This window comes from Vidua macroura, chromosome 2, assembly GCF_024509145.1.
Source record: "Vidua macroura isolate BioBank_ID:100142 chromosome 2, ASM2450914v1, whole genome shotgun sequence".
Classification (NCBI taxonomy): Eukaryota; Metazoa; Chordata; class Aves; order Passeriformes; family Viduidae; genus Vidua; species Vidua macroura.
This window is the reverse complement of record NC_071572.1, coordinates 63,682,086-63,693,791: the sequence shown is the minus strand read 5'-3', so window position 1 is coordinate 63,693,791 and position 11,706 is coordinate 63,682,086. Positions and strand designations below refer to the sequence as shown.

General features: G+C 41.4%; 4 protein-coding genes across 9 annotated transcripts in view; 2 read left to right on the top strand and 2 right to left on the bottom strand.

Annotated features, from left to right (window-relative positions):
- Nucleotides 1-70: 70 nt before the first annotated feature.
- TRMT10C (tRNA methyltransferase 10C, mitochondrial RNase P subunit) lies at nt 71-3,939 on the bottom strand. 4 transcript variants are annotated; one of them, XM_053970989.1, is made up of 2 exons: nt 3,870-3,939; nt 71-1,898 (listed from the first exon to the last, which is right to left on the bottom strand). In XM_053970989.1, exon 2 carries the CDS (start codon nt 1,865-1,867, stop codon nt 614-616), a length of 1,254 nt encoding a protein of 417 aa, XP_053826964.1. In that variant the 5' UTR covers nt 1,868-1,898; nt 3,870-3,939; the 3' UTR covers nt 71-613. The 4 variants fall into 4 exon arrangements, with proteins under 4 accessions (XP_053826964.1, XP_053826962.1, XP_053826965.1 ...); XM_053970987.1 differs by lacking the exon at nt 3,870-3,939 and adding an exon at nt 3,740-3,852; XM_053970990.1 differs by lacking the exon at nt 3,870-3,939 and adding an exon at nt 3,636-3,698.
- A 3-nt stretch (nt 3,940-3,942) lies between these two features.
- Nucleotides 3,943-10,877, top strand: TXNL4B (thioredoxin like 4B). Of its 3 annotated transcripts, none has more exons than XM_053970992.1 (4): nt 3,943-4,066; nt 4,341-4,496; nt 4,818-4,969; nt 5,414-5,773. In XM_053970992.1, exons 2-4 carry the CDS (start codon nt 4,365-4,367, stop codon nt 5,577-5,579), a joined length of 450 nt encoding a protein of 149 aa, XP_053826967.1. In that variant the 5' UTR covers nt 3,943-4,066; nt 4,341-4,364; the 3' UTR covers nt 5,580-5,773. The 3 variants fall into 3 exon arrangements, with proteins under 3 accessions (XP_053826967.1, XP_053826968.1, XP_053826969.1); XM_053970993.1 differs by lacking the exon at nt 5,414-5,773 and adding an exon at nt 9,709-10,877 and having other exon boundaries at nt 3,979-4,066; XM_053970994.1 differs by lacking the exons at nt 3,943-4,066; nt 4,341-4,496 and adding an exon at nt 4,527-4,723.
- LOC128803743 (putative protein FAM172B) lies at nt 7,059-9,702 on the bottom strand. Its single transcript, XM_053970986.1, has 2 exons — nt 8,633-9,702; nt 7,059-8,136 (listed from the first exon to the last, which is right to left on the bottom strand). The coding sequence occupies exons 1-2, from the start codon at nt 8,861-8,863 to the stop codon at nt 7,081-7,083; spliced, it is 1,287 nt and encodes a 428-aa protein (XP_053826961.1). The 5' UTR covers nt 8,864-9,702; the 3' UTR covers nt 7,059-7,080.
- Nucleotides 10,878-11,546: 669 nt separating the features above from the next.
- Nucleotides 11,547-11,706, top strand: part of SENP7 (SUMO specific peptidase 7) — a 53,866-nt gene continuing 53,706 nt past the window's right edge. Inside the window, exon 1 of the mRNA XM_053970781.1 lies at nt 11,547-11,609. The gene's annotated coding sequence lies outside the window, so the exon portion shown is untranslated. The remainder of the gene's footprint in view (nt 11,610-11,706) is intronic.

The following is an 11,706-nucleotide window of genomic DNA, read 5'->3' as shown; positions in this document are numbered from 1 at the left end:
CTGGGATACAAGTCTTACACAGAAGTAGGTAAGATTAAATTTTTCCAGCACAGTAAAGAAATTTGCCTCATTCCTTGCAAACAGGGATTTTATTTGTGCCAGATAGAACATCCAGAAATAAATGGTGCAGTTCCCCAAAGTCATGCAAGGTTTTAACCATTTAGTTCAGCTATCAAAGGTCAATTCATCTGCATACAAGAGGATTCAGGAAGTAATGGGAGAGGTCTCTTCTACTTCATCTGAAGTGATCTTTTAGAATAAAACTGTAGGCAGCCTCTAAAACAGTGAGCTCTGAAGACCTTTGCATTCAGTAACAATCACCCTTGTCCAAGCACAGTTCAACTGAACAGACTGATAGTCTTCGCGTAGAGATTTTTTTTTACAACAATTTATCTCATTTCTCTTACATAATTTCAATAATTTGTGAATAAATTTAAACAGCTGGACTACTGAAGTCATTAAAAAAACCCAACTCTTAACAATAGTTATTTCAAACGTAAGCAACAAAACATGTTCTAGATTAAGAGCTGAACAGAGCTCCAGATGTACCAAGAAGCCAGAGCATTAAAGTATACAGTTTGTGTGTAAAAAATTCATTTTCCTTCCCATCACTCTACTTTTGCTTTAGTTTATACTTCTTGGGGTAATTTTTGGCAAATTGCTTTTCTACTTTTTCCCGTCCCTTTCCAAGTTTAAGTGTGTTGATCAGGTCTAACGTTTTTTTCAGTTCCTTTACAGGCTTGTTTACAAAGCCACAGTATTTCCTTTTCGGAACAAATTCCAGAGCCTTTTCCCAGTCAGCAGTATCTTTCAAGGTTAATAAAATATACATCATTTGATCCAGTGTGAGATTTTTGGCACCAGTACACCAAAGCAAATACTTCTCCAGTGGAAGGGCTGCAGTCTCCAGTCCTAATCGCTTTGCCCGTGCTAAAGAAACTCCTGTTTTTATGCTCTTGTCAACCATCGACCCAACAATGTAGATCTTATCGTGATCAAATGTTTTCATTACTTTGGGAGAATCAGCTGTCAGATAGATGAGCTTATCCTTTGGAAAGATTTCTGTGTAGCACTGGTCTGTCACTGTGATAAGCAGTTTGTCCCATGCATCTCTATAATTCTTGATAAATTCCCTATGATAGAGGCTATCATCTTTGAAGTTACAGAAGTGGATGTGGAATGGATCCACAGATCTCCGATTGCTGCTTTCACTCATTACTATCTGTCTCACTGTATTTGTGACTTCTCGGACAGACATTTCTTTTTCATAAGACATGTCAAATACTAGAGGCTGGCCAAAGACCATGGACTGAGCAGCCCTCCAATTGTATGCTTTATCCATTGTGCGTGACCATAAACATACAAATGGACTCTTTTTGGTCTCATCTGTTTTTGAATATTGATCTTGTGCTTCCAGCCTCCTTTCCCTTTTCTCATCCATCTTTCTTTTGTCATTTTTCTTGTGAAATTCTTTGAGATACAAGTATTTTAAATACTTCTTTTTGGCTGACTTAGATGGACACTCCATAAAAGTTTTTAGCTGTTCTTCACTAATATTTTCTGGAACTGCTCTGCCAGCTAGCCTCCACATCTCCAAAGTCTCACGTGCAGCAGCCAAACTGGAAAGCTCCTTAGGCTCCGAGGCCGTCTCACTGACCTCTTCTTGCAATCCAGATTTCATGACCTTCTTCCACTCATCTAAATCCAGTTTTTCTGAGGGTTCACATGACTTGTCCTGCTTCAAACGAAGTGATAAACTCAGAGTTCTACTGAGTGGAAACAAATCCTTTTTCATCCCATGTTGCGCAGCAAATGGAAGGACAAAACGTCCCACAATTCTTCTCAGAAGCATATTAGCAGACTGCATACTTAGACATGTGCTGTGCTGCAACACTTATCTGTGAAACACCAATAAGAGGGGAAAAAAACTTGTCAGAAATCACAAAGAAAACACATGCAGATTTTTATTCTTAGTAACACTAACAGACAATAGGTTACTTCTTGGAGGATGCTAGAAATTCCTCCTTCGACTATGAATTTTTTACTGTTTCCTAAATAAAAACAGCTTAAACCAGCTATACTTAATGCAATTCAAAATGCAGTCAAACAACCTTCAAGAACTGTGCAAGATCTCTTCAAGTTATCTGTATCATATGATGAGCCTTCACAACCAAAGTCAGTGAAATGCTGCATGCAAACCAGAAGTATTTTTATATAATTTATCTATCCTGTGAGAACAGAAAGAAGAGATGGAAGAACAAAAACTAGTAAAGATCATCTTTCTTCTTTTTGCTAAATTGTCTGTGAAGTTGGCATAGGCACATAAATCCTCCCCAGTCCCATTAATTTTATCCACATTTGTACTTAAATATGAAAAGTCTACAGAAAGAAAAACACACACAAGAACATTTAATAGTTTCCTTGGCCTATGCACACTACTGAACTAAGCATCAGTGAATTTTCAGTCCCGGAGGAAACGTGATTTGGACAAAACTAGAATTAATTCATAACTTTTATATCAAAATTCATAATTTTCCTAATAAACTGAAAATAATGTGATATACAGAACAAGAAGTTAATGAATCTAATGTTGGGTTTGTAAATACGAACCTGCTCAGACAGAGGCACAGAAGGAGCAGTGTATTATTTAGAAATGTTATATAACCTGCCATGTGTTTTATTACACAGTAATTGGTCAAGTTGGTGGCTGACCTCTCATGTTCTACCGTTATTAAGATAAAAGAAACAAGAACAACCAAGCAACCTAACAATGTGAAAATTTGTAATTGCTACAATGAAGTATCCCTAATTTTACATTGAAGCATTAAACTAATGGCAAAAGTAATAATCAAAGAAGCATGGAGAAATCAAGGGATCAGTTCCTCAATTAACTTACATTACTGGAGCTCCAATTAAGTCAATATTGAGCACCAGATTTACACCGTCAGAATACCTGATTACAGCTTTTGATAGAGCCAAATTGCCTTCCAGTGTGTCATTCACCCTAACACCACTACTGCAAGAATTAATCTAACGCTCATTGAAGAACTTAGATTTGTAGCACTGAAAGTATTTTTCTTTTTTTTTTTTTCCTTTTTGAGCATGACTTCACTGCAACTCATCTCAATAACAGAAAGGCTCTTTGCTGATATTTCAGAGACTGAACAACTTGCCTTACTTCTCCAGCATAGCTGCCCACTCAGAATCACAGACTGAGTAAGGTTTGAAGAGGCCACAGTGGATCATCTGGTCCAACCTCCCGCTCAAGCAGGGTCATCCCAGAGCACATGGCACAGAATTGTGTCTAGACAGGTCTGGAATATCCCCAGTAAGGGAGATTCCACAACCTCTCTGAGCAACCTGTTTAGTGCACGGGCACCAGCACAGTAAAGATTTTCTTCCCCATGTTCAGGTGGTATTTCTCTGCACCAGTTTCTAAACCCGTTGCCTCTTGTCCCATGGCTTGGCACCACGAGCAAGAGCCTGGATACATACTCTTGGCACTCCCTTTAGACACTCACTGATGAGGCCGGCTGCAGGGGAGCAGCACTGCACATGTTTAACAACTTTTAAACCAGCCCACGAGCGCCCGAGCCGGTGAGCGCCAGCTCACACCCCACAGCCCGGTGCCGTACCCCCAGCCATGCCGGGGACACCGGCGCGCCCGCTCCCCTCGCTGCGGCGGGGCCCGCGAAGACCGCGGCCTCCGGGGCACCGCGCCGCGGGTGGCGAGAAGCACCTGTCCGATCTCCGGCCGCGCTTCCGCCCGCCTCGCCGGGGTCGGTCGGGGCAGGGCAGGGCAGGGCCGCGCGGACCCCGAGGCGCCCTGCAGTCACCGCCGGTCCCGACCGCGCCGCCACCGCGCTCACCTCGCGGAGCCGCTGCGCCTGCGCAGGGCGGGCCCTCCCGGCCGCGGTGCTCCCCGCGGCTGTCCCCGGCGCTCCGCGGCTGCAGCGCCGGCGTTCCGGGCTGTCTGCGCCCCCACGGCAGGAGCTGCGGCGGGTGGTGATCCGAACTCTCCCGTATTCCATTCCCGGGGTGCCCCCGGGCACTGAGGGGGCTGCCGGTGGGTGCTGCCGCCGCCCCTGGTGCGGGGCCGGGTCTGGTCCCGCCGCCGCCCTGGGCTGGGGCTTGAGGCAGTCTCCTGGGGCCGAGGGGTTTGTCAGATGGGCCTACAGATCTGTGCTGTCTCTCTGTCTCTCTCTCTCCTCTTCCCTCTCCCCCGCTTTTTTTCCCTTTTAAAAATTTTAATAGCACAGAGAAGTTTCGCTTCTTTTTGACCCGCAGGTTGCTGTTGTTTGATGATGCGTTGTTTTGTTGTTTTTTCCCCTAACTGTAAGGCTGGGATTTTATTGGCGACCGCGATGAGTTTTCTGCTGCCCAAACTGACCTGTAAGAGGGAAGTGGATCAGGCAATAAAAAGCGTTGCTGAGAAGGTTTTGGTTCTCCGTTTTGGAAGAGATAATGATGCTGTTTGTCTGCAGCTCGATGATATTGTAAGACCTTTTTTTTTTTAACAGACTGTACAAGCATATTTGGTGCATAGAAGAGAATGTTGCTTTTGCTAAGATGGGCACTTATGAAAAGTTTGGTGACAAGTATAGAATAATATTACACAATATTTATAAAAAGGTTTGAAAAGTAAGCATCTGTGTTACTATTGTAGTGGCTGAACAAAGGCTTGAGGTAGAGAAGATGTGATATTCTACACCTGCTTTAACTGGTAACACATAAGAGAAACAGGCTTTATAAAGCTTGCCACCCTTTTCCCCTCGTATCTCAGTCTAATTGTCATCTGTCCTTCTCACTTTTTCCAGCTTGCAAAAACAGCTCATGACCTAAGTAAAATGGCAGTCATTTACCTGGTGGATGTGAACGACATCCCAGTCTACACCCAATATTTTGACATCAGTTATATTCCATCTACTGTATTTTTCTTCAATGGACAACACATGAAGGTTGATTATGGGTAAGTCATCCTACCATTGTCTATTATGTCCATAAGAATTATCAGTCTTTTTCTATGTTGTTATATCTGGGGAAGGTAATATTTGAAAACTATAATGTTATTACCAGCATCTGCATTGAGAATTCTGTAGGAAGCCAGAATGATGTAATCAGGGAAGTTATTTGAAATATGCTCTCATGCAATAAGTAGGTTAAATATGTCCATCTCTGCAAAAAATAGTAAGAAATGGTTAAAATCTTAGCCATGACGCTGCACCTGTTTTTGACCTTTGGAGGTCTCAGCATATTCCTGACTTTTTTATGCCATTACAGAGTTAGTTCATTCTTTCAGAATGACCAGATCAGAACTTCTTCTCTCATTTGGGCATCTTTTCACATTTTTAGGTGGTTTTTCTCTGAATACTTTAGCATTACAATTCTACCTTTGTCTTATGCTTATATTTAGGTCTCCAGATCACACCAAATTTGTGGGAAGCTTCAAAACAAAGCAAGACTTTATAGATCTGATTGAAGTGATTTACCGCGGAGCAATGCGGGGAAAGCTCATTGTGAGAAGTCCTATTGATCCCAATAACATTCCTAAATACAACCTTCTCTACCAAGGAATTTAATAGGTTGACCTGAGATAACAATTACACAAATGGACGATGCTGTAGGTCCCTTTTTCCTTTGAGCACTTTTGGCCACCTCTGACATTGCAGGACAGTTTGAGTGTTTATCCCGAAGGATCATATTGGTCTCCTTCTGAAGACAGATATTCTGTCACCTCATGCTTCTCTCATAAATAAAGCTACGTGTTCATGCACAGAGTTCGCAAAAGTTCTTTGAGTTGTGTGCTGACCAGCCCTTACAAAACAGGCAGGCTGTGTGCATTCTCAGCTGTGGCATCTCCAGTGCAACCTTCTTCAGGGAACCGAGGCACTCCGTTAGTTGTCTGTGTAGTACCATTTTCATTCTGACATAATAACAGTAAACTTGACACTAATAAAAAAAGCTGTGCTTGTCTCAAGAACATTCAATTGAATGTGCCTTTCCAATAGAATTTTACATTTTACCCATTGCTGCGTAACAAGACAGAAGTTTCTTCTGAGAGAGATGATGAATGAAATCTGAAATGGATATAAACACAAAGGCAAGTTGATGCTCTCTTCTCTCTGAAACCCATTATTACTATTCAACAGCTTTTTTAACTGAGATTAGAATGCTCTACACTTGTAGGAGAAGGTTTTGTCATCCTTCAAAGGATCCTTTTTTGTGGCCATTGAGCACTTTCGATTCCCATGGGTTTGAACTGGAATTTAAGAATAATTCTTTTGTTTACATTCACTTTAAAAATTATTTGAACTTCTGCTTGTACACGTTGCAAGTCTTGAGTATGTAAATTTAAAAACTGTGTTTCCCACCTCTTTCTAAAGTTAAACAGCTGAGAAGAAAAGGCTATGTCATTCCCTTGCATCATTTTGGTAACTGCAGGTTGCCAGACTAGTGTATCTCTGTAGCAGCTCACGTCCAGTATTCTCATTGGCTCAGTTGGCTTTAAAATGGAAATTATTTTACCTCCATGTGTCCCATTTGGGGCACACCAGCTCCGACTGGAGGGAAGGTAGTAGTATGTACTTCCCTGAAGCATTGTTCAGCTTAACAGTAAATGTTTCAAGGAGGAAGGTGGATGTTCCAGCTCTTGAAAGATTTTAAACAATACATGGTACATAGGACGAAACAGACTGTTTACATGCTTTTGCTATTCCAGATTTGGCCTTCTAATGAAGCTAAGCACTTAAGCAAATGTTTTCCTGATAGTTTAGTCTGATTATAGAGCCAAAACTATAGAATGTTTATTGTAGAAAATGATAGATGAGAGTTGGTATACCTTAATATGTTTAATTCAACTTTAAATTTCACAGCTAGCCAAAGGATTGTGGCTTAAGGCTTTCAACAAGGCATATCTTTCCTAATAGCTAATGTTTGTGTTTTTCTTCTCAAAACCAAACATAGTCTCAAACTCAGAACTGTGAATTTCTCCACAGTAAGATGAAGGTGCTTAAGTGATGGAAAGGTGCAGAGGCACTTATGAAAGGAAGAGACTACTATCAAGAACAAACCAGTGTACCTTTATTTATCGCCTCTCTTCTTTCTTGTGCTGCTTCTAGTTGCAACTGGTGAATTCCTCAAGGCTGTTATGATCTTGGCTTTCAGCACGCTTTTCAGGTACTTAAAGATGGGTTCTAAGCAGCAGGAGGGTGCTAAACCATACTTTTCTGTTCCAGCAGAGAAAGTAGGACAATTTGCTCTCATGAGAAATTGCAGAGTTTTATTTAGGGGTTTACTGTTAGACACCCATTCTCGGCAGTTTTTGTGTATCCATTCCTGTATTTCTGGATCATGTCTGCTCTGGTGCTGCATGCTGTGTGTGGAGTCGATGAACACCACAGAGCACACTTTATTCATCACCTCACATTTCCTCTGCACCAGCAGATCAACAAACACCAACCCACCATAGCCATGGGCAATGAAGGCCACGTTCCTGGCTGCACTCTTTGCAATGAAATGATCCCATACATACACGCTATGCACTTCAGGGCTGCTGCTGCCCCTTTTGGGGATCCAACAGACAGACTGTGTAAAAGTAAGCGCTTCTTCCCTGGCAGAAAATCTCTCCTTTTCAGTATTCAGATCAGTGAAATTGTCATTGGGGTTCAGTACAATCACTTCCCAGTGCCTTTGCAGGGCCATTTTGATGAATGGTATTTGTGTTCCATGTTTCAGGCCCTCACTGACAATTGCCCTTTGCCCCCACTGTCCAGCACAAAAAACTCCACGGTCTTGAAGAAGGATAATTAGGCTAGAGGAACTTGTTATTGCATCCTTGCTCATGAAGAAGCAGCTTCTTGGTTCATCCTCTGTAGCGTCAGTAGGAATATAAACCTTCTGCAGCATGCAGACTCTTTCCAGGAGCTCATAAACATACTGAGTAATAAAATGTCCCAGAACTTCGTAGCATTTATGATTCTGCTCATGTCCATTCTTGTAGTAATTGAAAACAAAGGATTCATTTGTATCCAGGTGCCTCAGTTCCCCTTTTATATTGAAGTTGTATTTTAGTTCCTCTTGATACTCTGAAACCTCTATTAGTTTCCTCGAACTGAGTTCACGCTGTATTTGTAACCACTACAAATTAACAAGAGTATTATGTCAAAGTAGCGATAGACCTCTACACAACACCTGTCTACCCACCCCCCTCCATTAGAATTTAGATTTAAAAGCTGTTACAAATTAAATACATGTTGATCCAGAGTATTTAATTGTGATGTTTGCTATGCAGCTGCTTCTAAAGCCCGTTAGAGATGTCAGTTGCAGGGTTCCAACAGCAGTAACTCCTCTGCCTTTATTACACCTTATTTCAGTTTGGTAGTTAAAAATTTGTAAGTAGCACGTTTATTTAAAGATCTGTTTAAGGTAGTTTGAATTCAAGGCTTTAAGAAGGAGGCACATGTACATAGTTCATTGTTCACTTGAGCAACTTTTATTGTGCCGTCTCCTAGCCATTGTCTTGGAACTCCACTGAGTTTCAAGGCCACCTTTGAAATACAGGCCTACGCAGTTGGAAATAGTCCAATTGTCATAACTGGATCCTGAGTTTTTAAAGAAAACAAGCTGCGCTTACTAAGGACTTCAACCTTCCCGTTGCTTGTGTACCAGCATACTCTCCATGTTCTTCTACATTCAACTGCACTAGAACAGACAATACATGTATGTGTTTGCTTTTTCTAATCTCTCTAGTTAGTCGTTCATTCTTGCAAGCACTTGCCACATGGAAATGTAGGAATGGATGACAGAATAAACTAGCCACTGTGATCCAGGAGCAGGAGAAAAAGTCCAGGCAGCAAACTATCATGAGGTCTCCAATTTCAGATTATCTCTAATGACTGATATTAGTTATACCAGAAAGTGATTTTTGTGCAGCTGAAAAATTAAGCTTAGCAGAACCTGCTATTTTCTGAGTAATTCCTCAGTAATTCCTACTGACTGTAGAACTGCAAACAAGGTATAACCTTTGGTATGGTCAGAATCCTACCTTTACAAGAGTTTAGTCCTAATACAGTAATTTATTTTTTACCTGTAAATGGTCTGAATCAAGTTATATTTGGCAAGTTAGACTGTATACCTTTAAGTTTTTCTTGCTGAACTGAAAGAAGTTTTATAGAACACAGTAAATTACATTCTATGTTAAAAGTCACCGTACCATTTGATAAAGCCAATTACTAGGACAAAAAGCGATCTGAATATTTTAATGTAAGCGACTTGATCTGGAATTCAAGTCTTTCAAGGAATGCAAGTTTTCTTGAGGTAAGGTGCTTAGCAGATTGAAAATTATTTCTTACACTCCCAAATTAAAAAAAAAAAACCAACAAACAAAACCAAACAAACACATTTTTGCTTTTTTTTGCTTTTAAACATTGGAATACTGTGTGTATTTTCCTTTTAAGTAATTTCCACTTGGCTAGTGTTATTAAGTCCTCTCTTCAAGGTCATTCCTGTCTTCTAAATAATAGAGAGCAGGCTAGAAAATTATACTTTCTCCTTTTTTATCTCATATAATCAGTACACATAGAAAAAGGGAAAAAATCATATGCTAGGATATATAATCCATTTATTACTGTCTTGCCAGTTTCTTGAAATGGAAACAGCACAAAGAACATGAAAGGGCACCCATTCATCTACGATTTTTTCATTCTGCAGGAAGGCACGAAAGACACAAAGGAGATGGGAAAACAGTCTGTTTGCTATATTACTGAAATATGGACAATTAATGCAAAAGAGAAAATACTTAGTGGGAAAGAAGCTATCCATATTCCAGTTGTTGTTCCCATGAAACAAAGTGGGAGAAAAATGGACATATTTTAAGGAAAGATGTGTATGAAGAAAGGTACAGCTTTCTGTAAGAATTAGGAATAGGTAGATGCAGTTTCCTCAGTGGTATGCTGGGGACCACCTCTCAGCCCCTTTCCCTCCTCACCCCTAAAAGATTGGAGAGACTAATTTCCCAGCATACTCTGAATAGGAGGTTACTATTCTTTTACTCCAGCTACTAACAGCAACATTGCTTTTTCAGTTCCAAAACAAGGATATGTGATTCCAAATTAAACCCTGAACATCTACTTTACAAAGCATTGTAAAGAATTGCTGAAGATTTCAGGAGGCAGAAACAAAGTTTTACATAAAGCGGACATATGACTTTCCTTCCCAAAACTGCCTTCAGAATGCAAAATGAAAAATTTTGAGGCAATTAATGATAGGTTATCTCTTTGGAGTTGACTTAAATAGCAGCTTATAATTACATACTTACTGGTCCAGAGGACTGATTTTATTGTAGCAACACAATTAATTATAGAATTAAAAAGTAGCAATTACAGGTTGTTCCAGATACAGCTGCACAGTGCATGTACTTCTTTGCCGTAATTCTGCATTCTAAATCAGCATTGATAGCTGTTTGTACTTCATTCTCTATATGTAAATGCAGTATTCAAGGTTGTATATGCTGGCAGGCTTTACAACTGCTACCTTATTTTTAAAAATTTGCTTTTGGGGGAAACATAATCCCTCTTTCCCTTCCTCCCACTTTTCTATTCAGATTCTAAAATGCTTCAGATGTAAATTTAGCTGGTGCTTGTTGCAGCATTTGGCATATTCTAAACACTACTGCAGTATAAGTACTATATAAGATCCATAAAGATTACTTTGCTTTCCATTTAAAACCATTTCATTCTAGTAAAGCCCAATATTACCATATTCTCTTCTGTAAAATCTGTCATCATCATAGACGGAAATATTTTTCACTCTGGGAGCATAGATAAGTCCTCTGCATGAAAAAAATAAACCTGATCATGGTTTCAGTTTTCATTACTTTACATGCTGGGGTGTGTATCTACAAAACCTGTCAGTAGCTGATAGTTTGTGGCCGCCTAAAGCGCTCCAGATAGTTCCAAGTTACAAACTCGCCTCTCCTGTTTGTAATTCACACCTGACAGTAAGCTAAGGCTAAACCTTGAGTATGAAACTAAACATTTGCCCACACCAGTTTTAATTCCCACTACCAAGAAGAAAACAAAGTAGAAAGCACCACACAAGACTTACAATTCTGAAGCTACCCTGAAAAAAAAAAAAAAACACAGAGCAAAAAAAAAAAACCCAGCCACCAATTCTTCGCCTCCCCTTAGCTGCAGGAGGATTTCTAAGGGCAGGGGCTACACACCGCTGCCAGCCGGGGTTATGAGGGCGCTCTCCGGGGTGCATCCCCTGTCACGGGATTAATTTGGTGGGGTCTGGCTGTCAGCTGGGGGAAGCGTCATTAGCAAGCTACAACTTAAACCTGGGTCGGGCCGGGCCCAGCCCAGCTCATTATTGCTTCTTTACAAGCAATGCGGTTTTCTCAGTTCTTTGATGGCTTTTAGCCATTAAAACTAGTACCGAGCTCATCCTGAGCAGGTTAAAGCTCGGAGGGCCTGAGGGGCAGCGCTTAGGCTACGGGCAGGCGGCGGCTCCGGCACGGCGGGGCGGTGCCCGGCCCGGAAGTACCCGGGGAAGCTGCGCAGACGGCGGCGGGGCCGGCCCGGCCCGGGTAAACAGCTCCGGCGGTATCGGTGAGTGCTTGTGCTGCCGCTGGGGCCGTTCGCTGCTGGCCCTTCGGCGGGGGAGGGGGAGAGGAGGGCAGGGCTGCAGCCGGCCGTTAGCGTTTCG